A 25333-nucleotide genomic window follows, 5' to 3' on the forward strand; every position below is an offset into this window, starting at 1 on the left:
TTATTAACAAAAAAGCTAATTACAATACGTAAACAAACTATTTTAAGGAACAAACAATCCTGTTGGACGAACATCCGCAACTGAGCGTTATACCAGAGGTTGAAAATACCGCTTCAGTTGTAAAATTGTTTTATTTTCACCTGACCAGTTTTGCGTTCTTATAAGCCCATCTTCTGGTGTCGTACTGGAAACAGCAAGAGACAGGCGATAATTTTCACACGCAGCAATACACACGAAAAACAAAAGATTTCATACAGAAGTTTTAAAGACATTTCAAAACCGCCGTTCGGGCTAGCTGCTGTGAAATCTATGCCAGTGCGAAAGTGACACCAGACAGTACTACGGAAGCTTGCCTGGGTAGGGAAATATACAAATAACATCAGAACACTTACACTTGGTGCTGTGGACGTGCACTAGGCGCGGTGTGCTACATATGAGCGACCAACAGGGAATAGCGGGTGCGAAGGAGGCAGTAAACTGGTAAACCAGAGTGGCAAAAGTACTGTCATCTATTGACAGAGACAAGAATGCTGGGCCACTAGCCCGGCCGTTAACAATTCGAATTAGTAGTTTGCATTTAAAATTAAGGAAAACAAAAAAAAAAAAACAAAAAAAAACATAATAAACACACAAATAAGTTAAAAGTGCATTATGCGTAGTAAAGAATAGTATTGAACTGGTCAGTATAGAACTGTGGTAAAACTGAATGGGAGCTGTGATATAAAATTTATGTATAAACCATAAAGTGCAATGAAACTTTCCTTTTACATGAGTGCCAAACAAGTTTTTAATTTAGTCGGGATTTATAAGTGGCAACGTGGAACAATGTGCCACTCCTATTAACATGCTCTCGCTACTGACCAACGTGGAAAGTAGCGAAACCTTACAGTCCATACTGCCAATTAATTGCTGGCAGAAATAGCGCTAAAAGGACACGTTAAATTGGGTCAATTTAAAACAAGCTAACCAGCAGTCGATAATTAATTGAGGTTTACGTAAGATAAGACCTGAGACTATTTTACATCATTGAAAGACAGGTAAATTTTTAATTAGTGGAGTCATAGATAATGCCGCAGCACAATAATGCACCATAGTCATAAGATAAAAGAAAAATATGCAAATTTCTATTAAAAGAGGACAATTTTACAGCCATGTAAAATGAACTGGGCGGACCTTGCGGACCTCACTATAGAAACAGGATTAGGCCGTACGTTCGTTAAGCCCATTGAAGGCTACAAAAATAATGGCAAAAAACACTGACCCAGTTAAGAAATATACATGTATGGCGTAAAGTAATCATGAGCCAGAAAGAGATGGAAATGGGGCTGGATTGGATTGGAGTGTTTGGGGGAAGAGACCAAACTGCGACGTCATCGGTCTCATCGGACTAGGGAAGGATGGGGAAGGAAGTCGGCCGTGCCCTTTCAAAGGAACCATCCCAGCATTTGCCTGGAGCGATTTAGGGAAATCACGGAAAACCTAAATCAGGATGGCCGGACGCGGGATTGAACCGTCGTCCTCCCGAATGCGAGTCCAGTGTGCTACCACTGCGCCACCTCGCTCGGTGAAATGGGGCTGGACACTGCTTCAAAAAAGAAAAGTTATTCAGCAGGACTGCGTGCCTAAGCGCAGTTTTCTCGTCCAAAATGGCAGACAGATCATGGCAAATGCTGCGGATGATTTCTATTTCTTCTAAATTATTTAAAAACCGGGCCCTTACGTTGAGTATGTAGAACGCTGCAGTTGGTGTTTATATTTGAAATGGAATGGTTGTGATCCTTCATGTGGTTAGTGAGAGCGGATTTGTAATTGTTAATATCCTGATGCTCTCTGAACCGTATGTTAAAGGAGCGGCCAGTCTGGCTTATGTATGTGGAAGGGCACTCACTACACTCGATGCGATAGACATCCGATTGTGCATAGCGACTGTGTTCGCTGGTTTCGTGGTACTTCAGTAGGTGCCCGACCTTATGCGGGGTGTAGAAGGCGGGTATAACCCCCTCTTTTCTAAGTAATTTGCCAATCCTGTTCTGTTAGAATTATCATTATTAGTAGATAAAAAGGTAATCCCATACAGATCATTGGAAGCGGCTTTCGGATGCATTTGCTGATAAAGACCATCAACAACATTTGGCTGGTAGCCACTAGCATGTGCTATGAATTTAATGGTATCCAACTCGCACTGGTAACTACCTTTTGAAAGAGGGACTCTGGCCGCATGGTTAAGCATAGCATGAACAGCTGCTAGTTTCTGCTGCTTTGGATGAACTGAAGAGCAATGAATAATAAAACTAGTCATAGATGGTTTTCTAAATATGTTAATCTGAACATTACTTAACGAAATTTCCAGATCTAAAAATGGGAGTGTAAAGCCAGAGTGGTATTCTATCTTACACAGAATCTAGGGGTGCATTTTGTTAAAGATATGTTGAAAAAGCTGCAGCTGGGCATTGGTCCCATTATGCAAATGCATGATGTCTTTTGTTTTGTTTTACCACAGTTCTATACTGACCAGTTCAATACTATTCTTTACTACGCATAATGCACTTTTAACTTATTTCGTGTGTTTATTATGTATTTTTTTGTTTTTCTTAATTTTAAATGCAAACTACTAATTCAAATTGTTAACAGCCGGGCTAGTGGCCCAGCATTCTTGTCTCCGTCAATGGATGGCAGTACTTTTGCCACTCTGGTTTACCAGTTTTCTGTCTCTCTCACATCCGCTACTCCTTGTTGTGCACTCATAGGTAGCACACTGCGCCTACACATCCACCGTGGCGCTCGGGGGCAACAGCATCAACTGTAAGCGACCTGATGTTATTTGTATATTTCCCTACCGTGGAAAGCTTCCGTAGTACTGTCTGGTGTCCCTTTCGCACTGACGTAGGTTTCACAGCAGTTAGCCCGACTGGAGGTTTTGAAATGTCTTTAAAACTTCTGTATGAAATCTTTTGTTTTTGTGTATATTGCTGCGTATGAAAATTATCTCCTGTCTCTTGCTATTTCCAGTACGACACCAGAAGATGGGTTTATAAGAGCCTGAAAGCGGCCGGGTGATAATACAACTTTACAACTGAAGTGGTATTTTCAACCTCTGGGCCGACCGGGGTGGACGAGCGGTTCTAGGCGCTACAGTTTGGAATCGCGCGACCGCTACGGTCGCAGGTTCGAATCCTGCCTCGGGCATGGATGTGTGTGATGTCCTTACGTTAGTTAGGTTTAAGTAGTTCTAAGTTCTAGGGGTCTGATGACCTCAGAAGTTAAGTCCCATAGTGCTCAGAGCCATTTGAACCATTTTTTCAACCTCTGGTATAATGCTCAGTTGCGGGTGTTCGTCCAACAGGATCGTTTGTAGTAAAATGATCAGGGCATGTGGAACATATTCCTAATTTCTGAATTTTCTCAAGAGACTTCGTCTGACTTCAGCTGCTACTAATTTTAATAAAACGTGTCTAGCATATAACATGATCCCCAACTTTATCAGAAGACTGTTTAACAGAATTACAGGTAGCTCAACATGTTACATTCAGCAGCTCATGGAAACTGCTATTATTAAAGAAATTAGAAGTTAATATTAAAAAAAATGTCTTAAATAAGAATGCCTTTGTAATGCACCTTAAATTTTCTAAGGAACTGAAAATTTCATTTTTGATGACGCGTATACCCATTTTATGTATCTCATTGATTGTCTAAAGGATAATATTACCAGTTCTTATGCAGGAAGCTGGAAAGATTAGGTGTGAGGTGTGACTTTGCTTTAGAAGTAGCTCCTAAATGTAATTTTAGTTTTTTACCATACGTTTGAGGGCCAAACTAGCATCGTTTTTAATCACGAGAAAATGTGTTTGCTAAATAAATGGATGGCCCATAGTCTCCGATCCCCATTTAATCAAAATACGGCCTCTTTGTTGGTGGCGTATACTATCGTTGTCCTGGAGCAGGCTAAATCGGATAACCCCACAAAAAACTCCGTCTGTCAAAAACTGAATAAAGCCATTGCACTGGAACATGGCACAGTAAATCATAAAAATCAGAAACACTGGTATCCCCACAAGAAGTATATCCGTGCGCAGGAAAAATCTATTTTGCGCGACATTAACAGGAAGCTTCAGGAGAACCAAGCCATAATTGTACATGAGGACAAAGGCCACATATTAGTAGTTTTATACGAGGACGACTACGTACGGAAAACACAGGACTTCCTCTCCAGCCCATATGTTCAAAACGTTCTTATTCAAACCCACAGATAAGTTCGTCGGGCCGGCCGGTGTGGCCGAGCGGTTCTAGGCGCTACAGTCTGGAACCGCGCGACCGATACGGTCGCAGGTTCGAATCCTGCCTCTGGGATGGATGTGTGTGATGTCCTTAGATTAGTTAGGTTTAAGTAGTTCTAAGTTCTAGCGGACTGATGACCTCAGAAGTTAAGTCCCATAATGCTCAGAGCCATTTGAACCATTTAAGTTCGTCGCGGAAATTAAGAAGGCGCTTAAAGAAATATATGCGTCGTTCACCCCATTTCTTAAAAAAGCTTTAACATCGATGAATCCGAGAACGCCCACTTTCAGGGGCGTCGTGAAACTTCATAAGCCACAGGCTCCTTTAAGGCCAATTATTAACGCCATTAATGCCCCAGATTACTTATTGGCTAAGGAATTGCAAAGTTTCCTCAGTAAGCATTCTTTTTTCCATTATGATCATGCCGTCAAGAACAGAGAGAAGTTAATTACACACCTCTAACATGTAACTGTAACCACTGATATGAACCTAGCAAGTCTCTAAATTGTAAGCAAGTACACGAATATCTCTATTAAAGAGGTGATCCCTACCACTGAATCCAACTTACGGATGTTCTCTCGTCTAGATTCACAAAAAATTAATGAATTCCTTCATTTGCTCAGAATTATCCTGCACCATAAATACTTCGTCTTCAAAGACACTATATATGGACAAACCGACAGGACAGCCATGGGATCCCCCATTGCCAGTATAACAAGTAATATTTACATCAATCACATTGAACATCAGTTTTCTTCAGTCCACCCACAACACCTTCAAACAGAAGTATGCTACAAAAGATACATCGATGACATCATACTTTTGTATAACGTAACCAATGCCGAGCTGCAGCTTTTTCAAAACAACTTTAACAAAATGCACCCCTAGATTCTGTATAAAATAGATCTGGAAATTTCGTTAAGTAATGTTCACTTTAACATATTTAGAAAACCATCTATGACTAGTTTTATTACTCGTTGCTCTTCAGTGCATCCAAAGCAGCTTTACCGCGCGGCCAGAGTCCCTCTCTCAAAAGGTAATTACCAGTGAGAGTTGGATACCATTAAATTCATAGTACATGCTAATGGCTACCAGCCAAATGTTGTTGATGTTCTTTATCAGCGAATGAATTCGTAGGCCGCTTCCAATGATCTGTATGGGATTACCTTTTCATCTACTAATAACGGTAATTCTAACAGAACAGGATTGCCAAACGGCTTAGAAAAGAGGGGGTTATACCCGCCTTCTACACCCCACATAAGGTCGGGCACCTACTGAAGTACCACGAAACCAGAGAACACAGTCGCTATGCACAATCGGGAGTCTATTGCATCCAGTGTAGTGAGTGTCCTTCCGCATACGTAGGCCAAACTGGCCGCTCCTTTAACATACGGTTCAGAGAGCATCAGGATATTAACAATTACAAATCCGCTCTCACTAACCACATGAAGGATCACAACCATTCCATTTCAAATATAAACATAAATTGCAGCATTCTGCATACTCAACGTAAGGGTCAAATTTTAAACATTTTGGAATAAACAGAAATCATAGGCAGCATTTGCCATGACCTGTCTGGCATTTTGAACGAGCAAACTGCGCTTAAGCACGCAGTCCTGCTGAATAACTTTTCTTTTTTGAAGCAGTGTCCAGCCTCATTTCTTTCTCTTTCTGGTCCTTATTACTTTATGCCATACATGTATATTTCTGAGCTGGGTCAGTGTTTTTTGCCATTATTTTTGTAGCCTTCATTAGGCGTAACGAACGTACTGCATAATCCTGTTTCTATAGTCAGGTCCGCAAGGTCCGCCCAGTTCATTTTACATGTCTGTAAAATTGTCCTCTCTTAATAGAAATTTGCATATTTTTCCATTTTATCTTATGACTATGGTGCATTATTATGCTGTGGCATTATCTGTGCCTCCACTAATTAAAAATTTACCTGTCTTTCATTATGGAAAATAATCGCAGGTCTTATTTTATGTAAACCTCAATTAGTTGTCGACTGTTGGTTAACATGTTTTAAATTGACCCACTTCTAATGTGTCCTTTTAGCTCTATTGCTGCTAACTATTTATTGGCATATTACTTTCAGACAGTCTTGACTGTAAGGTTTCGCTACTTTCCCCGTAGGTCACTAACGAGAGCTTGTAAACAGGAGTGACACATGTGTATGTTCTTTTAACTGATGACTGTGGCGTGTTATTCCACGTTGGCACTTCTAAATCTCCACTAAATTAAAAACTTGTTTGCCACTCATGTAAAAGAGAAGTTTCATTGTGCTCTACGGTTTATATATAAATTTTATATCGCAGCTCCCACTCAGTTTTACGACAGTTCTGTAGTGACCTGTTCAATACGCCCCTTTACTATGCATAAAGCACTTTTAACTTATTTCGTGTATTTCTTAGGTATTTTTTTTGTTTTTTCTTCATTTTAAATGTAAACCACTAATCCAAATTATGGACTGCCTGGCTAGTGGCCCCGCGTTCTTGTCTCTGTCAACAGATGGCAGCACTTTTGCCACTCTGGTTTACCAGTTTACTGCCTCTTTCGTATCCGCTACTCCCTGTTGTGCGCTCGGTAGCACTCCGCGCCTAGTGCACGTCAACAGCACTTCCTAGTGCACCTCAACAGCACCAAGTGTAAGTGTCCTGATGTTATTTGTATATTTCCCTAACCAGGCAGGCTTCCGTAGTACTGTCTGGTGTCACTTTCGCACTGACATAGGTTTGGAAATTTGTGGTAAGGACCTATGGGACCAAACTGCTGAGGTCATCAGCAACTAGGCTTACACACAACTGCTTAAACTAACTTAAACTAACTTAAACGCTAAAGACAACACACACATCCATGACCGAGGGAGGACTCGAAGCTCCGGTGGGGAGGCCGCGCGAACCGTGACAGGACCGCCAGACCGCGCGGTTATCCAGCGCGGCTGACATAGATTTCACAGCTCCTAGCCCGACCGGCGGCTTTCAAATGTTTGTATACTTTTGTATGAAATCTTTTGTTTTTTATGTGTATTGCTGCGTCTGAAAATTATCTCCCGTCTCTTGCTATTTCCAGTACGACACCAGAAGATTGGCTTATAAGAGCCCGAAACCGGACGTGTGATAATAAAACAACTTTAGAACTAAAGCGGTATTTTCAACCTCTGGTGTTTTAAGGAACTTCTAGACTGTTTTTAGAAAGACTGTTATTATTGAAATGAAGTACATTTTTCTGAAAGTAGGAAACATGCTAGAAGAAAATTACATTCGATGTTTTTCATGTAATCCGCTAAATGCAATATGTATTGTTATATTTACATATCTGACCATTTGCATTGTGAATGGGAATGCTCTGTAACAAGATTCATCTGCTGCCTAATTGAAAAAAAAAAGTGGTTCAAATGGCTCTGTGCACTATGGGACTTAACTTCTGAGGTCATCAGTCGCCTAGAGCTTAGAACTACTTAAACCTAACTAACCGAAGGACATCACACACATCCATGCCCGAGGCAGGATTCGAACCTGCGACCGTAGCGGTCGCGCGGTCCCACACTGAATCGCCTAGAACCGCTCAGCCACTCCTGACGACGCCTAATTGCATTTTATTTTACGATTCATACTATGTTATTTTCTGTTCAGATATATGTCAAATTTCATTGTATTTCATTAATTTTATGCTTTTAATAAACGCCGACATTGTAACTTAATGTGTATAATGCCCTTGCGGGACAAGTGTTGTATGCCAGATTTGCATGAACTTCCGAGGTGGCCCTTGTGTCTCATTTGTAAATATGTAACAATTTAGCTCAGATGTACTAGTGCTTACTCATTATATGGATGACTTTAAGATGGGAGTATATTTCTTCGAAATTAAAAGAAAAAGAAAAAATAAGTGTGGCACAAATTACTGTGAGCAAATTGCTCAATTTGGTCAGTTATTGATATACCCGGATTTGGACTTTCTTTTCTACAGCAACAGCAGCAGATCATCTTTTCGATGCAGGTCAGTCAAGTGAAGTACACGTTCGACGGGTTTACCTACTGCTTCACTTTCTGCAGATATATTATTATTTAAGTGGGTAATTTCAAGAATATTTATCACAGCATTATATCAACGTAATTTAGTAACTTTATATGAAGTTTGGTGCATTAATTGACTTTCAAGTATTTGATCCCAGCCAGCTGCAGTTACGTTAAAGGTAGCAGAAACTTTTTTTTTGTGACGAAAACTTTTGACCACCCTCTGCTCTGTTTCAACAGGCTGTTGAACTGTAACACAGAAACTTGTAGATGGCACTATGTTGTGATGTAGACAAAAAAAATGGCTTTGAGCACTATGGGACTCAACTGCTGAGGTCATTAGTCCCCTAGAACTAGTTAAACCTAACTAACCTAAGGACATCACAAACATCCATGCCCGAGGCAGGATTCGATCCTGCGACCGTAGCGGTCTTGCGGTTCCAGACTGCAGCGCCTTTAACCGCACGGCCACTTCGGCCGGCTTGATGTAGACATCATGTTATGTATCATAAAGTATTAACTGTTCCGTGAGAGAGAAGGTTTGAGTGAACATTATTTGTAATGTGATGGAGAGGATCATACATAAACCGAAATGTGATGTTTAGATAAGAAAAAAAATGTTCAAATGTGTGTGAAATCTTATGGGACTTAACTGCTAAGGTCATCAGTCCCTAAGCTTACACACTGCTTAACCTAAATTATCCTCAGGACAAACACACACACCCATGCCCAAGGGAGGACTCGAACCCCCGCCGGGTTCATGAATGCAGGGCCTAGACCGCTCGGCTAATCCTGCTCGACTTTAGATAGGAGTTAAGTTTATGTCACCTGCAGGTGGATATGAGCAGCGTGTTGAGGATGAGCCTCCAACTGGAAAAGAGGCTGGCGACGCCGAGAGACTTCTCGCGGCCGACGCTGGAGTGGCGCAGCTGCTGGAGCGCCCCGGGCGGCACCGCCGTGCCATTGACGCGGGCGATCTCCCGCAATGACTCCAGGCAGCGCTCGTGGTCCCCACGGCTGGCCAGCCAGCGCGGCGATTCCGGGAACAGCCTGTAACCAGCACCACGGGCCTAGCAGAGGTGGAAGGCAACAGGCGCAGATACCGGGAACGCTGGTTCGTGACGTCAGTTAGAGTGGGAACTGTCGAAAATGTTTTCACTAGGCCAGGCCTCTTCACCGATCCGATCGTGCGAGAGCTGGCTCCAGCTCACGCCTCAGCCGTGAGCAGTTGGCCGGCTCACGACTAGTAATGAAAAGCGAAGAGGGGACACGGGGAGGAGGTTCAAAAATGGTTCTGAGCACTATGGGACTTAACTTCTGAAGTCATCAGTCCCCTAGAACTTAGAACTACTTAAACCTAACTAACCTAACGACATCACACACATCCATGCCCCAGGGAGGATTCGAACCTGCGACCGTAGCGGTCACGCGATTCCAGACTGTAGCGCCTAGAACCGCTCGGCCACTTCGGCCGGCCGGGGGAGGAGGAATCGAACAATGCCGCTCTGCACGAATTCGTGGGGAGGTCGAAAAGTTTCTGGCCCGAGATAGTTACCGTAATGTGTCTCACAAACAACACCACCTACTTCTATGGTGACTTTTTGAGGGTACGCAAGTCAAATTTCGCGGCTCCAGCTTCGTTAGTATCGCCGCTAGGATGAATTGTATACCATAGTGTAAGCAAAATGGCGAATATCGAGTGGTCAAGAACCGTGCTGTGACTGAATATCTTTATTTGAAGGAAATGACGCCCAAGGAAATTTCGGAGGTCATGCGGAATACACTTAGGGAGACAACAACGTAGTTCAGGTCGAAAAAAAATCGATTTTCGGTTTTCGTCATATTTCGATAGATTAAGGTTTTATTTAAGTACTATGAAAAGAATGTTGCTGAAAATTTTTTTTTCGAGCATTTTCGTACCACGTGTGTTCATGTGTTCAAATGTGTGTCAAATCTGTAAGTAGGCTGTTTAGCTTTTTATATCGGTAACGTCACGTAGCGCTCTGTATGAAAATCACTGACAGTGCTGTGTGCAGTCTGAGGCTGGTCGGCATTGTTGCAATATTCGCCATTGTAGTGTTGGGCAGTTGGCTGTTAACAGCGAGTAGCGTTGCGCAGTTGGAAGTGAGCCGCCAGCAGTGGTGGATGTGGGGAGAGAGATGGCGGAGTTTTGGAGAGCGGATGATCTGGACAGAGACAGTAAATTCGTAAGACTGGATGTCATGAACTGATATATATTATGACTTTTGAACACTATTAAGGAAATACATTGCTTGTTCTCTATCAAAATCTTTCATTTGCTAACTATGCCTATCAGTAGTTAGTGCCTTCAGTAGTTAGAATCTTTTATTTAGCTGGCAGTAGTTGCGCTCGCTGTATTGCAGTTGTTTAAGTAACGAAGATTTTTGTGAGGTAAGTGATTCATGAAAGGTAGAGGTTATTGTTAGTCAGGGCCATTCTTTTGTACAGATTTTTGAAAGTCAGATTGCGCTAAAAATATTGTGTGTCAGTTTAAGCACAGTCATTTATAATTTTTCTAAGGGGACGTTTCATATGTCGACCCTTAGCCGAGGATACCTCACTGGAATCTTCTGATTTTTTCTTCTAGTTTGTGTAATTAGAGTAGCTATTGTTTATTGCTAGCGCGTAATTATAGAGAGAATTTCCTTTGTAGTTGTAGTTTTTCATTGTTGTACAGTAAAACAGTTGTGGTATGCATGTAGATTTGCACCAAGTATTTTGCAGCTGCGCTTGCAATTAACTACATATTATTTTCAGTGCTATGTTAATGTGTTTCCTTATTTTGCTCTTCAAATTGTGCTTTTCTGTGTTATCGTGTGAAATATTGCGACAATAATGGCGTGTGAAAAACGTAATACTAGGCTCCAAAGTAAACTGAGAAATGACAGTGAAGACGAAAGCAGTGTATTAGCGCGACTGTTTAATGAATTAACTAATGCTCAAAGTAGTAATTTGGTAATTGTGCATAGGGAAATTAGGCGGGCTGCAGATAATGGTGTAGTCAGTGAAACAATTAGTGAACAGGGAAGCATTATCGATCGATCGGTCGGCAACAGCTCGCCTCAGGAATCCGAAATGACAGGACACAATCTTGCAAATATTGTAGATTCAGGTTTTGCGTCCTCACCGTTTTCTCAAAAACGTCAAGACACATTTTCTGCTTTTCAAAATACGAATTTTGCCGGCTCAAATGCACTGCCGAATAGCTCTGAGGAACATGTTTCAGACATCAGTGCATTGTTATTACAGTTAATGCAACAAATGGCACAAAGACTACAAAAGTTAGACACAACGCTTGAACAAACACGTGAAGATTTAACTACTGAGTTACATAAAATCGAATCGAAATGTCAAAAAGTCTGTAATGACGTAAAAACACAAATTTGTGAGCATTTCCAACCTATTTTTTCGCGTCATGAAAATACATTACAGAATCACGAAGCAGCCATAAAAGAACTGCAAACTATTGCTCATGAAAATCACGACACCTTGCTAGCTAAAACTGACGCAGTTGCATCTACCAATTCGGTTACGCAACTTGCAAAAACTCAGGAAAACTTAAAGGACACAGTAGATACGATTTCAACACAAATGGACACTCTGAAACTTGGTTCAGAAAAACACACTGAGGAAATAAGTTCACTTTCGGAGAAAGTAGCCGAACTTTCAGATCAGTTCATTAACTTATCTATAAAGGTAGATGATGATCTGCCACCACTGACACAGAAGAGTATGAACAAATTAATAAATTTAAACAAAATCAGAATCAAATTAATACGCAACACAAAAGAGAAATCCGGGAAGTACAAGGTCAGTTGGCACAAGTAATACAAAAATTACATATTTCAGAGGACACTCGCGCTCCAACACGGGAAGAGGGACTCAGAAATACGGAAAACCCGCAAAATAATAACACAGGACATTTCAGAAATTATGAAAGAAATTGGCAAGGTGCACCGAATTTTGGGATGGAACCGCCGACACGACGTAACAATCATCGATATGCAACTCGCTGACACGATGATTTTGACTATAAGCTGTTCATTACTACACGTAAATTCAAAACATTTAAGAATTCTGGCAACGACATTCATCCGCAAGCGTGGCTCCATCAATTCTCTCATTGTTTTCCTCCCAACTGGTCATTAGAGCACAGATTAGAATTTATGTGTGTATATTTAGAGCATGAACTAGCTGTAAGAATGCGATCGGTCATTCACGATTGTCACAGTGAAGGAGAATTTGATCATGCCTTCCTCTCAGCATATTGGTCTCAAGCTACACAAGACCGAGTAAAACATAGCATCATAATGATGAAACATTTCGAACAATCTGAATTTTCCAGTCTTGTGAAATATTTTGAAGACATGTTGCACAAGAATCAGTACCTGTCAAACCCTTACAGCCCCTCAGAACTCATCCGCATTTGCTTAATCAAATTGCCTGAACATTTACGACATTATTTTGGCAGACGACATTGAAGCTTTTCAGGGACTATTACAAGAGTTGGAAATTGACACTGACAATCGCGGGACGCGAAAGCAGGAACACAACAATTACAGGTCGCATCCGTCACAATTCTGTGATGAAAGAAATAATAAGTGGACACGACAAGGCTATTCTTACAACGTAAATCGTGACCAAAACAGACACCACCCGTATGACAACCGTTGGCAGAGGAGTAACAATTACTGGGAAAGACCACCTCTCTGCGGTAATGATTATGACAGAGACAATCAGAGAAACAGACAATATGGGAACCAAAATAATTATTATCAAGGGAGACAGAATAACGTCAGACGCAACGGTCCACCGCGCAGTTACGATTCCGGGAGAAATTCTCCACCCCATGACCGACAAAAAAGAAACTATGTAAACTACCGACAAAACGACAGACCTGAATTTCATCAGAACTGGCGGGATTCAAACAGGGCAGGGCCCTCTCGACAAGGTGAATTTGTAGAAGTTAGGTCTCCAAATCCCAATAACGACGCGCGTCAACAAAGAGACAATAGGCAATGACTCACACCACTGGCAGCCACAAAATGTACTTATGAAGCTCGTGACGTAGCTGCCGTGGCTAGTAATTACGTAAAAATGGAAGACGTTAGGGACATCTTACTCCAGGAACACGACATAAAACATAACAACATTGCATATCCTGTAATTCACATTACAGTAAATGATGTAAAATTTACGGCAGTGCTTGACTCTGGCAGTCCCATTTCAGCAATTAGTGAAACAGCCTTTAGCAAATGCAACAAATCGAACGATTGCCCCACACTTCTGTTACGTAAGATTAAATTACAAGGTGCAATCATTGGAAAAAGTGTAGATGTACGCCAACAAACCAACTTAGAATTCTTTTGTCAAAGCCACAGCTTCTCTATGAACTTTCTTATTGTTCCATTATTGTCGACGAAAATTATATTGGGAGTAGACTTTTTGAATGAATACAAAGCAATCTTAAACTTTCACGATGCTGAAATAAGTTTAGAGAAAGAAGGTAAGTCAATAGCTTTGAAATTTGAAGATTGGCTCTCAAACCATGACTAGGAAATTAATCGGCTTTACCTTCTGTTAGACAACAGTTCGGAATTATCGACGGAACTAGACACTAACAATCACTCTGCAAGTACTGACAGGGATGATATCGATGGCATACTTGATCCTAATGAGTTAATTCAGAATAAAATTCAAACAATTGAGAACTGTAATGACATTGATAGGCAGGACCTTTTTGAGATTTTACAAACATATTCCACAGATTTTACTCACAAAACAGGAACAATCAAGGGATTTCAATACCAATTTCGTGTTCGTGAGCATACTAAATTTTGTGTTAGACCATACATAATTCCAGCATATTATAGGGACCGTGTTAGAACAGAAATACAATCTATGCTTGACGAGTGCATTATTGAGCCTGCAGTAAGCTCATACAACAATCCATTACATGTTGTTGAGAAGAAAAATGGATCGATCAGACTTATCTTAGATTCGAGACAAATCAATACTATCATCGTTCCTTAAACAGACAGGCCGCAAACGATGCAAGAACTTCTTCAAAATTTTAATGTTGTAAAAGTGTTGTCTTCTGTTGATCTCAGATACAGCTTTTATTAGATCGAACTTTATCCAGAATATAGAAAATACACAACTTTTCTTTGTTTTCGGTGTTTGTTATCAATTTCGGAAACTTCCTTTTGGTTTGAACATTTCTTTGGCAGCGTTCATTCGCGGGCTAAATTCCATATTACCTGATTTCTTAAAACGTCACATCATCTTATATGTGGATGATATTCTAATAGCAGAAGCCTCATGGGAACAACATAATCGCATCCTCAACAGTTTGTTACGTATTTTTGCAGAATCTGGAATTACAGTTAACTTGGAAAAGTCTGAATTCGGTAGGTCAAAGGTGAGGTTTTTGGGACATATTATTTCTTCTGAAGGCATTCAGCTGGATCCTGAAAAGTTAGAAGCAATCAGAGCCATTCCAGTTCCATCCACAAAAAAAACAAGTCCGCAGTTTTCTTGGTCTCGTAAATTTTTACCGTCGTTTTCTGAATATGAAAATTCTAGTTACACCAAAACTCTGTTCTCTCACTGGAAAAAAATACTATTTGGAACTGGGACGAACAGGCACAGTTGGAATTCAATTCTTTGAAAGAATCGCTACTTAACGCGCCAATCGCTACTTAACGCACCAATACTAGCTCTTCCAGATCTGTCACAAGATTTCTGCCTTAGCACGGATTCTTCTAAAGTCGGTCTTGGTGCCCATTTATTTCAAGAAGCCATGGAAAATGACACTACTGTTGAGAAAACATTGCTTTTGCTAGCCGAGTGCTAACAAAATCTGAAAAAAAAATTATTCCGTTGCTGAATTAGAAGCTTTAGCTATCGTTTGGGCATTTAACAAGCACGTAAAAGTATACAGTGATCATCGTGCATTACAATTTCTTATGTCTTCAAAGTTAAATCATGACAGGTTAAAACGTTGGGCATTGTTTCTGCAAGAATTCCACTTCACAATAGTCTACATTCCCGCCAAGGAGAACATTGTTGCGGACGCACTGTCACGCGCACCGGCGGGCTTGAGAAAAGTAACACAGAAGACAACCTCGAGAAAAATTTCAGTTTTCTTTACATTCAGAAAATCGCCTTTGGAAACTTCATCACATCTTTAAAGGACATTGCTCATGAACAAGATAAAGATCCGATTTGGAAAGACATCAAAAGTAAATGGCATGAAAAGACGCACATTTAGCGCAACAGGACACGCATTTGAGTGATTAATTTTGTACTTAAACATTTATTTTTAAAGATTTTTGAATTACAAAGAAAGTTTTCCATGATACATTTCATTCCACTGCGGTAAACTGCAACACCTGAGGGTATAATTACATTAATCCTCAGGGGGGGTACACGCTTACTTTGTGTATCATGTGTTTGGCAAGCACAAGGAGCCCTAGCTAATATGGTATTTGCTTATACAATTTTACACATCGGTACCAAATTTCTCTAACACAGAATTACACAGCTATCTGATTATTTAACAGAGAAACGAACTTTTTTTTTACTACATCAGTGACAATGTTTACGTAACTACTTATGAAATTGTATTTTTTCTGTACTTTGTGAACTGTTCATATTTTTTCGGAACCATTGTGATAATATGAGAGCTTTGAATGTCGTATTTGGTATGGGATAATGATTTTTAAAGTACGAGTGAGGAAGATGACACTACTGAAATGAGCAGAGTTTTTTAGGTTTTTAAGTTATTGCAGAAAGCTACGACGTTTTTGAGATTTGACTGAGGTGTTATGACATTATTACAACGACAATGTGTATTATGCTGTTGAGGTATGTTTATGATCAATAAGCTGATGCCATATGAGGAATGTGATTAAGCTATGTATTTATTATGATGAAATGTTGAAGAAGTGTCGACGAATATGTATATGTGTAATAAGGTAAGGAATAATGAATAGTGGTTAGCGACTCTGTTTTGTGAAAAAGGATGTTGGTAACCAAGAATCTTATTTTAAGAGTTATGAAATGTGTGTATATGCGTGAATGTATCACAATGCTGCCAAAAAATTTTTGGACACTGTTATATTTATAAGATTTTGTTTCTACAGATTTGTAACGCAAATATTTCGACCTGTGAAATTTTATTTGTATCAAACTGTCACTGTAGCAGAAACTGATGTCGTAAATGTTTCGGTAAGGAAGGTAGGTCACCTTGACGTAATGCACTGTAAGCACCCAGCTGCGCGACAGTCGCCTGGCAAAAAGCCATTAGTGTGTGCCTTTCAGAGGCACAGGTGGAGAAAAAAAAGAGGCCATTATCCTCGCTATTGACATTTCTTTGTAGAAAGCATCACAATTATGACACACCCAAACTTGAAAACATATGATTACACTGTGGAGCTCTTAATTTATGATATTTACTAAATTGCCTAATGGAATGATGAGAAACATTTTTACATCTATTGTTGTTCTAGTTGAGAAATTTTTTACAGCCTTTGGAGACGCCATTTGCCTAGTGAATGACATTTCACACATTGCTTTGTATATATTTGCTCATTTCGTTTAATATCTAATTTCTAGCTGCACTGCAACATTGGTTAAAATAAAATTTAATAGATGTACTAATATATGATCTACTTAAAAAAAAAGAGGCGAGGGAGCACAAAAAGACATTTCCACTTCACAGGAATTGCATATGTAATTTTTGTCAGTGACTTGGTAACTTGTCTGCTAGAGTACGTTATAGTGATGTATCGCTCTAGTGTTAAGATGTGACATAGGTATTAGACATGGCCATCTTTAGCGTAATATTTTTTCTGCTTGAGCTTTGTCATGTTTAGATATAAGTTATTGTATTTGCTGCTGCTATTTGACAGGCATAGTGCTATTAAATTTCACTTTGTATTACTCTGTTAAGCCAGTTTTACTACTGATTATTTTTCTTGTTTGCTGCACATTGCCTTATATTAGTAGTAATGTTGCATTTGCTTTCCTAATTTATATTTATTGCTGCTTGCTTTGCCAATTTGCATTTTTTGTCATTGCTGTTTGTGTTAATTGTTTTGTGCTGCTGCATTCCTCATCCCTTACTTTAGCATCTGAGCTCAGTAGATTTGAGTTAGCTTAAGATGGGGTAGGCTATATAAGAGACCGAGTTGTGATGAATTGGATGAAATGCAGTGAGAAGATATAAGAAAATGGTTTGGCCAAAAAAGGATTTTGAAAGAGGATATGAACAAAAAAAGTAGGATTTAGGGACAATAGGTTTAGGTAGGATTTTCTTGGAAATAAATGATGAGGTAAGATAATGGAAAATAAATTTTGAGGTAAGAAATATGTGAACATATAAATACAGAAAGCATCGTTGGGTAGGATTTTTTGGTGGAAACAAATGTTGAAATAAGACGAAAGATCTATGGAATGAAGTTTTGGGTTGGATTGCGGTACCAAATGTCACACTGAAAACAAACCCTGACCTGTCATTTGGTGTTATTCCGCTATGTGTTTGTGTACTCTTGTGTATTTGTGTTGTTCTTTTCTTTATGTGTTTATCTGATAAGACATATGTTGTAGAATTTTTCTAATACTCAGCTACATTCATTATGGTGAGGAATACTGTTATCCTCAAATATAATTTGCATTTATAATATGTTATTTACTTTGTAAAGATCTTTAGACATAATTTATTCTGTATTGTTTTAATGCTCACGTGTGAAGTTGATGTTTCGAAAGATATTCTGACCTTTTATGTATTTACTTATGTCATAATTCCTGTAACACTGATGTATATGTCTATTTCTATTCATTTGTAAAGCCTGTATTACTACAAATGTTATCTGTATTACTATGTTTTAATGATGTTTTCTGTATCTTTGTAATTGTATTCTTATGTTATAATATTTTAATTGACACCAGTTCATCAAATTAAGTAACTTGTAAGCATTCATTTCACTGCACACATTTCTGTTGGTCATAGTATATGCACAATATGTGAAAAAAGGACTGTTAGTGCTTGCATGTGTGTTGATAATTCAGCAAAGGACTGGTTAACAGCATTGCTGGTTCTAAGGACATTTCAAAAAATTTTTTTGTGGGTGCACAAGTGGTGGTTCATGGACTTGCTATATTGTCCACAAGACTCTTTGATGGTGATTGTGCACTTGCACAGTCGCAACGGATGGCTGCTAGCCATCTCTACAAGGACTACAGTGGGTCTACACCTTTGATGACTCACCAATACCACTATTTCTACAAGGACTGCAGTGGGTCTGCACCTCTGGTGGCCCACCAATACCGTAATCTCTAATAGGACTACAGTGGTCTGCTCTGTGATGACCTACCTACCAATATTCTTGAACTTCGAGTGACTCTCCTGTGGGTTTGCTCTGTTGTGGCCCATTACCTGTCTGCATGTCAAGAGTCAGCACTGTCTTTCCGTTGGAAGGACAACACTACTTCTTCAAGGCAGCATGGAAATCCACTACTTCCATGTGCATTTTCATTTACTAATGAGACTTCGTGAAAAAAAACTGTAATTACTACTGTGATGAATGATCAGGACTGTCTTTACGGACTGTAAGAAAATTTTAGCTTTTGACCAACATTGTATCAATAAGTGTGTGCATTTGACATCTTTGTTTTTGTAATTATGAAATTTTTTTTCAAATCTGTATTGGCCACTGCCCAAAACAATTTGTAAAATTTTTTGTGGGGAGCATGGGGGCTATGTAAGTAGGCTGTTTAGGTTTTTATATCGGTAACGCCACGTAGCGCTCTGTATGAAAATCACTGACTGTGCTGTGTGCAGTCTGAGGCTGGTCGGCATTGTTGCAATATTCGCCATTGTAGTGTTGGGCAGTTGGCTGTTAACAGCGAGTAGCGTTGCGCAGTTGGAGGTGAGCCGCCAGCAGTGGTGGATTTGGGGAGAGAGATGGCGGAGTTTTAGAGAGCGGATGATCTGGACGGAGACAGTAAATTTGTAAGACTGGATGTCATGAACTGATATATTTTATGACTTTTGAACACTATTAAGGTAAATATATTGCTTGTTCTCTATCAAAATCTTTCATTTGCTAACTATGCCTATCAGTAGTTAGTGCCTTCAGTAGTTAGAATCTTTTATTTAGCTGACAGTAGTTGCGCTCGCTGTATTGCAGTTGTTTAAGTAACGAAGATTTTTGTGAGGTAAGTGATTCATGAAAGGTAGGGGTTATTGTTAGTCAGGGCCATTCTTTTGTAGGGATTTTTGAAAGTCAGATTGCGCTAAAAATATTGTGTGTCAGTTTAAGCACAGTCATTTATAACTTTTCTAAGGGGACGTTTCAAATCTTATGGGACTTAACTGTTAAGGTCATCATTCCCTAAGCTTATGCACTACTTAATCTAAATTATCCTAAGGACAAACACGTACACCCATGACTGAGCAAGGACTCGAACCTCCGCCGGGATCAGCCGCACAGGCCATGACTGCAGCGCCCTAGACTGCTCGGCTAATCCTGCAAGGCGTGTTTATGTGCCACGCCCATTTTTCTGTCACTCACTTCTCTGCATATATTTTAGATCTTTAATTCCCCTACATTGCACGTTAAGGATTTTTTTTTACTCCCGAGTGTGTTTGCTATCCTTGGAAATGCAACGGTCGCTATTGTTTTGTTTCTGTTGTTTGTAAACAACAACGCTTTCAAACACACGATTAGTTTTGTTCAAGTGTGATTGCGAGTAGTTGTTGTAGAAAACTTGCAGGTATACTATGGGCAGGCAATTAAGAAAAATAAAGAAAATCTGGAGGCAATGAAGAGAGATGTTTGGGCCATATCCTTCCATAAGTCCTCTACTGATAAGCCATGTCATGGATTGTGTCCATCAGGAGAAAATTATTGGTGCAAATACAATAGGGCTCACGCAATTGGAGAATCTTATTCTCACCAGCATTCTCTTCCTGCTGCTGTTATTACAGCAATTAAACCTATTTTCAGAGACTTGGCTCATCCTCACCTTCTAAGGAAATGTCTGCATGGGCAGACACAGAACCCATATGAATGTCTCAACAGCATAGTTTGGAACCGCCTTCCTAAAACTATATTTGTAGGCACACATAAGTGAAGCTAGGAGTTCGTGATGCTGCTATTACATTCAATTGTTGTAATATTGGAAAGTGTTGGGTACTGAAAAAGCTAGGAATTAATCCTGGTGAAAATATTATCACTGGGCTGCAATATTGCGATAAAATGAGGATAGCTGATGCAGACAGGTCTGCATCTAACATGACCAAGAAAGGAAGACAAACATCCAGGGAGGTGAAAAAGAAGCTGGAAGACCTGCCAGGGGCCAAAGAAGGGCCATCATATGCAGCAGGACAGTTTTAATTAACTATAAGTAACAAATTTCAAAAGTTTTTTCTTTAAAGTCAATTTCCCGCAAACTAAAATTTTCAGTACATATGCCCCATTATATCAGGAACTATCATAGGTAAACGAATTAAATTTTCAGAGACTCTGTATAACATAAAAAACCACCATTCATTAATATTCCCCCATTGGGAAGTTCACAAAAAATATTTTCTGCAGAAAAAACGTTATATATTTTGTTAATAAATTTAAAAAAGTACTTGTGAAAAACTATAAAATGGATAAAATAGATTTTAAATGCTTTTTTATTTCAGTCTCTGATCACAATATGCATTCTTTAGACGATGACCAGTTTCAGTCTGCAATGACCATCCTCAGATCTTTTTTACACCATGTCCTAAAGTGATATGGCCATAATGGCATCGTCAAAACATACAAATATAATCAGCATAGCATCGTCACATATATATGGTGTAGAATAGGCCGCATCCTATGGACATGGTGTAAAAAAGATCTGAGGATGGTCATTACAGACTGAAACCGGTCATTGTCTAAAGAATGCATATTGTGATCAGAGACTGAAATAAAAAAGCATTTTACAGTATTGGGTCACTGTTTGTATAAGCGATTATGTCGCAGAGGGTGAAAATAAATTTTAGTACAGTTGACTCTATTATCATCATGTAACATACGGTAAAAATATTAAGGTCCTGCATCAAATAGTTTTTTTTCAGAAATGTGTCATATACTTGTCTAAATTAACATGGGTTAGATAGGCAGGTTGTGGTCCCCTTAAGGAGAGTGCTGTGTCTTATGCAACAATGAAAAACTGGGTGTTTGACTTCAAACGTGGAAATACGAGTGTGGAAGATGCGCCAAGGACCTGTCACCATTGCCACTGATGAAACAGCGACTGAAATTGACGTCACGATTTTGCAGGATCGTCGAACAGTGTTGCAGCACATTGAAATAACATTTGGAATCTGCCATGAGCGTGCTTATGACATTGTTGTGGATATTTTGGGAATGCGGGAAGTTTCATCTCGGTGGTCCCGAAAGACTTGAATGCATATGTACTGTGTTGTGAAGAAATCGTTCGGCAATTTGAAGCGGATTAAGACGGCTTTCTTGCAAGGTATGTGACAATGGACGAAACTTGGGTTCACCACTTTGATCCTGAGACAAAACAACAGGTACAACAATGGAAACATCTTTCAACCACTAACATGAAATTCCAGGTACAAAAATCAGTCGTTAAGGTGAGGGCATCGGTCTTCTGGAATGCAGAAGGAGTAATTGTGGTGGATTACTTGCAAGAGGGCGTAACTATCAGTTCATCATACTATTGCACCCTTCTGTGCATTTGAGAGAAGAGATAAAGAAAAAAAGGCGCTGAAAATTAGAGCACGGTGTTCTTTCGCATCAGGACAATGCATCGGGTCAGAGCCCTCGCAACGCTGGAAACTCTGCCTGAATGCGGGTTCAAATTGTTACGTCATCCGCCATATTCTCCACATTTGGCTCCATCATAATTTTAACTTTTCCCAAATCTAAAAAAAGAACTCAAAGGAAGACGATTTGACAAAGAGGATGCAGTGATTGATGCTGTGAACGCTTGGTTGGACTCGAAATGTAAGAACTTTTATTTGAATATTTTGTAAAAGTTATCAGAGCGTGCCCGCAAGTGTATTAGTGTACACGGGTATTATATTGAAAAATAAATTGGTATTATGAACTTTCTGTCATTCTTTATTTGTTAGGCTAGAAACTTTTTTAATTATTGTCAACAAGTCTACTCTATGGACGTTAATACAAGGGAGGATCGGAAAGTAACGCACAATTTCTTTTCCTCCCTTGATATTGCAGCCGGATTGTTGGAACTTACGACGATGTAGTTTGAAGTTTGGGGTATTTTGTTTCCATGTGTAGCTCTAGCGAGGGAGGCCTGAACGACGGAACTAACATGGCGTGCATGTTACTGTTGTCAGCTGACGAAGAGCAGCGAAGTGTAGTTCGATACTTGAAGACCAAAAGGCATAAACCGAGTGAAATTTACAGGGACATAAGTTGCGTGTATGGGGACGACAGTATGGGCCATAGAAATGTCTCCATGTGGTGTACATTCTTCCAAGAGGACCATGTAAACCTCAGTGATTCGCCACACTCCGGGCGGCCGGTAACAGCTACAACCGCGCAGAATGTTGGAGCCATTGAGGCAGCAATTTAGGAAGACTGGGGTGTGCAACAGCGCACCTTATCGCAGCAGTTCCATATTTCTCAAGATGCGGTGTATGATAATGTTCATGACACGTCGAAATTTCGTAAAGTTAGCGCCCGCCTAAGAACCTGACAGACAGCCACAAGGTACAGCGAATGATGATAATCTTGGACCACTCAAGCGTTACGATGCAGAAGGCTACGACTTTTTGAAAGAAACAGTCTCTAGCGATGAGTCGTTGGCGTAGCACTTCACACCCGAAACCAAGCAGGCCTCTATGGAGTGGAAACGTTCTGGTTCCCCAGTACGAAAAAAATTCAGAGTGACTCAGTCCGGTAATAAAGTGCTTGTGACAGTGTTTTGGCATATGCTGAACACGGGACCACTGTGAATGCTGCGGCCTACACTAACACTTTGGTTTAGTTGCGTCGTGCCCTTCGTGACAAACGCCACAACATTAATGCTGACGGTGTCAAACTCTTTCACCATAATGCTCGCCCCCATGTTGCTACTCTCGTTCGTAAGAAAGTCGCCGAATTTGGGTGGGAGACTCTCCAGCATCCACCATACAGTTCGGACCTTGCACCGTCGGACTTTAATTTGTTTTGTCCCGTGAAGAAATCTGACCGGCCAACGCCTTGCGACAGAAGCGGAAGTGAAATCAGCAGTCCGCGGATAGCTATACTCCAACCAAATGGAGAGGGCATATTGAAACTGGTACCACGATGGGAGAAATGTGATGAGAGCGTTGGTGACCGTGTGGAAAATTAGGTAAAATATGTAAGTTCAATTGTGATTTTGTTTTGTTACCTATTAAACTTTCTGATAATAGAATTATTGTGCGTTAATTTCCGATCTTCCCTCGTAGCTCTATGGAGATATATCGCTTCAACATGACTAATTAATATCTTTCGTGGGAAATTTATTTCCTTAAATTCTTGCACTGATGAGAAATGTCAATGAAAGGAATTTACATTTCGTTTAATTGCTGAGGCATATAACATTGGGCAGCAAATTACGAAATATGACATTTGTTACGACTTAGGCTGCCTTATGATGGATGCCGTTTTCGGACTGACATCAACTTATGTTTCTTAATTACAGTATTTCATTCACATGTTACACATACAAACACTGCCTGTCGATGGATACTACTCGTACTTATTTTGCTTTTCACTTAAGCATCACTGTCTGGTGCACTTCCTACCTACCATCGGGCTTCAGAGGTCCGTCCGTGATGTTTCATACCTTCTCTATTAGTAACTATGTATTTTATTTTAATGAAATTTTATGGGTTTTCCTAATATGTTAAGTTAGTCACAATTTTGGAAAAAATTATAAAAATTAACCTATGGCTTTGTGTTAAAGTGTTTGTGCACGTTTGCTCCCGTACAGAACTCGCACCATCTGTTACATCAGGTGTTCAACAGTCCTCCTTGTGACAAACATATGTTTATTTTGGTGCATTATTTCATAACAATTGTCTGTTCAACAAACTGAAAATGTTATGGAGAACAGGACTATCACATGAGGAGAAAGGGGAATTGCTGGAACAGTCTCCTGATTCTGAAAACCCACCTAGTGAACGCGAATCTTCCAATGGTGATGATAATGTGGTAGTTGTCGCTGGGAACTCAGAACTACACGAAGATGGAGATAATGAAGAATCCCTTTACAAAGATGGAGAACAACAATCTAATGGAAAATCTCTTGAGTGTGACTTATTGTTTCTCGTTATGGGAATAAAATATGGGCTACAGCTCCTCAAGTTGGAATGTCTGGCAGGCGGAGAAAGAAGAGTGGTTTGAAAGAAGAGCAGGGACCTAAGTTATTCGGTTAGGAAGTGTGATAAGGAAGAACTTTTTTTATGTTGTTCTTTCGTATATCCCTCATTGACAAAATATGCGCGTGGACTAGCAAGCAACGTTCAATCATTTACGAGGACTGGGAGGACATGGATATTCATGAAATAAGAAAGTTCTTTGGTGTTCTTTTCCTGACTGGAGTTTACAAGTTAAGTAATGAAGATATCATCAGCTCTGGAATACTGAGAATGGCCGACTACTTTCAGTGAAATTATGTCTCACAACCGCTTCTATGATGTTCTGAGGGCGTTGCAATTTGACATTCCAGCAACCCAAAGTGAGCACAGGTCAAGTAGCAAATTTGAACCAGAGAAGTTTTTGAGATGCGGGAAATTACCCTTTAGGGATGCCACATTCCAGGATGGTGCATGACCCTGGATGGACAGTAGGTTACATTTCGAGATCGCTGTTAATTTCGACAATACATCCCATCAAAACCTGGTAGATAAGGAATAAAGTTCTGGGCAATTTGTGACAGTGCAGCGATCCTGTGCTGGAAGATGAACGTGTATTTGGGAAAGGAGGAAGGAACCAGAGCAGTACGACTTGGAGAGA

The 25333-nt window shown here is 40.0% G+C and overlaps 1 protein-coding gene across 1 annotated transcript in view; it reads right to left on the reverse strand.

The window, feature by feature from the left end:
- The window catches only part of LOC124775216 (solute carrier family 22 member 7-like), a 145130-nt gene that overhangs the window by 68386 nt on the left and 51411 nt on the right, over positions 1-25333 (reverse strand). Inside the window, exon 6 of the mRNA XM_047250058.1 lies at positions 9117-9338. Coding sequence (XP_047106014.1) covers positions 9117-9338 — 222 coding nt within the window. The remainder of the gene's footprint in view (positions 1-9116; positions 9339-25333) is intronic.

This window comes from Schistocerca piceifrons, chromosome 1 (assembly GCF_021461385.2).
Source record: "Schistocerca piceifrons isolate TAMUIC-IGC-003096 chromosome 1, iqSchPice1.1, whole genome shotgun sequence".
Taxonomy (NCBI): domain Eukaryota; kingdom Metazoa; phylum Arthropoda; class Insecta; order Orthoptera; family Acrididae; genus Schistocerca; species Schistocerca piceifrons.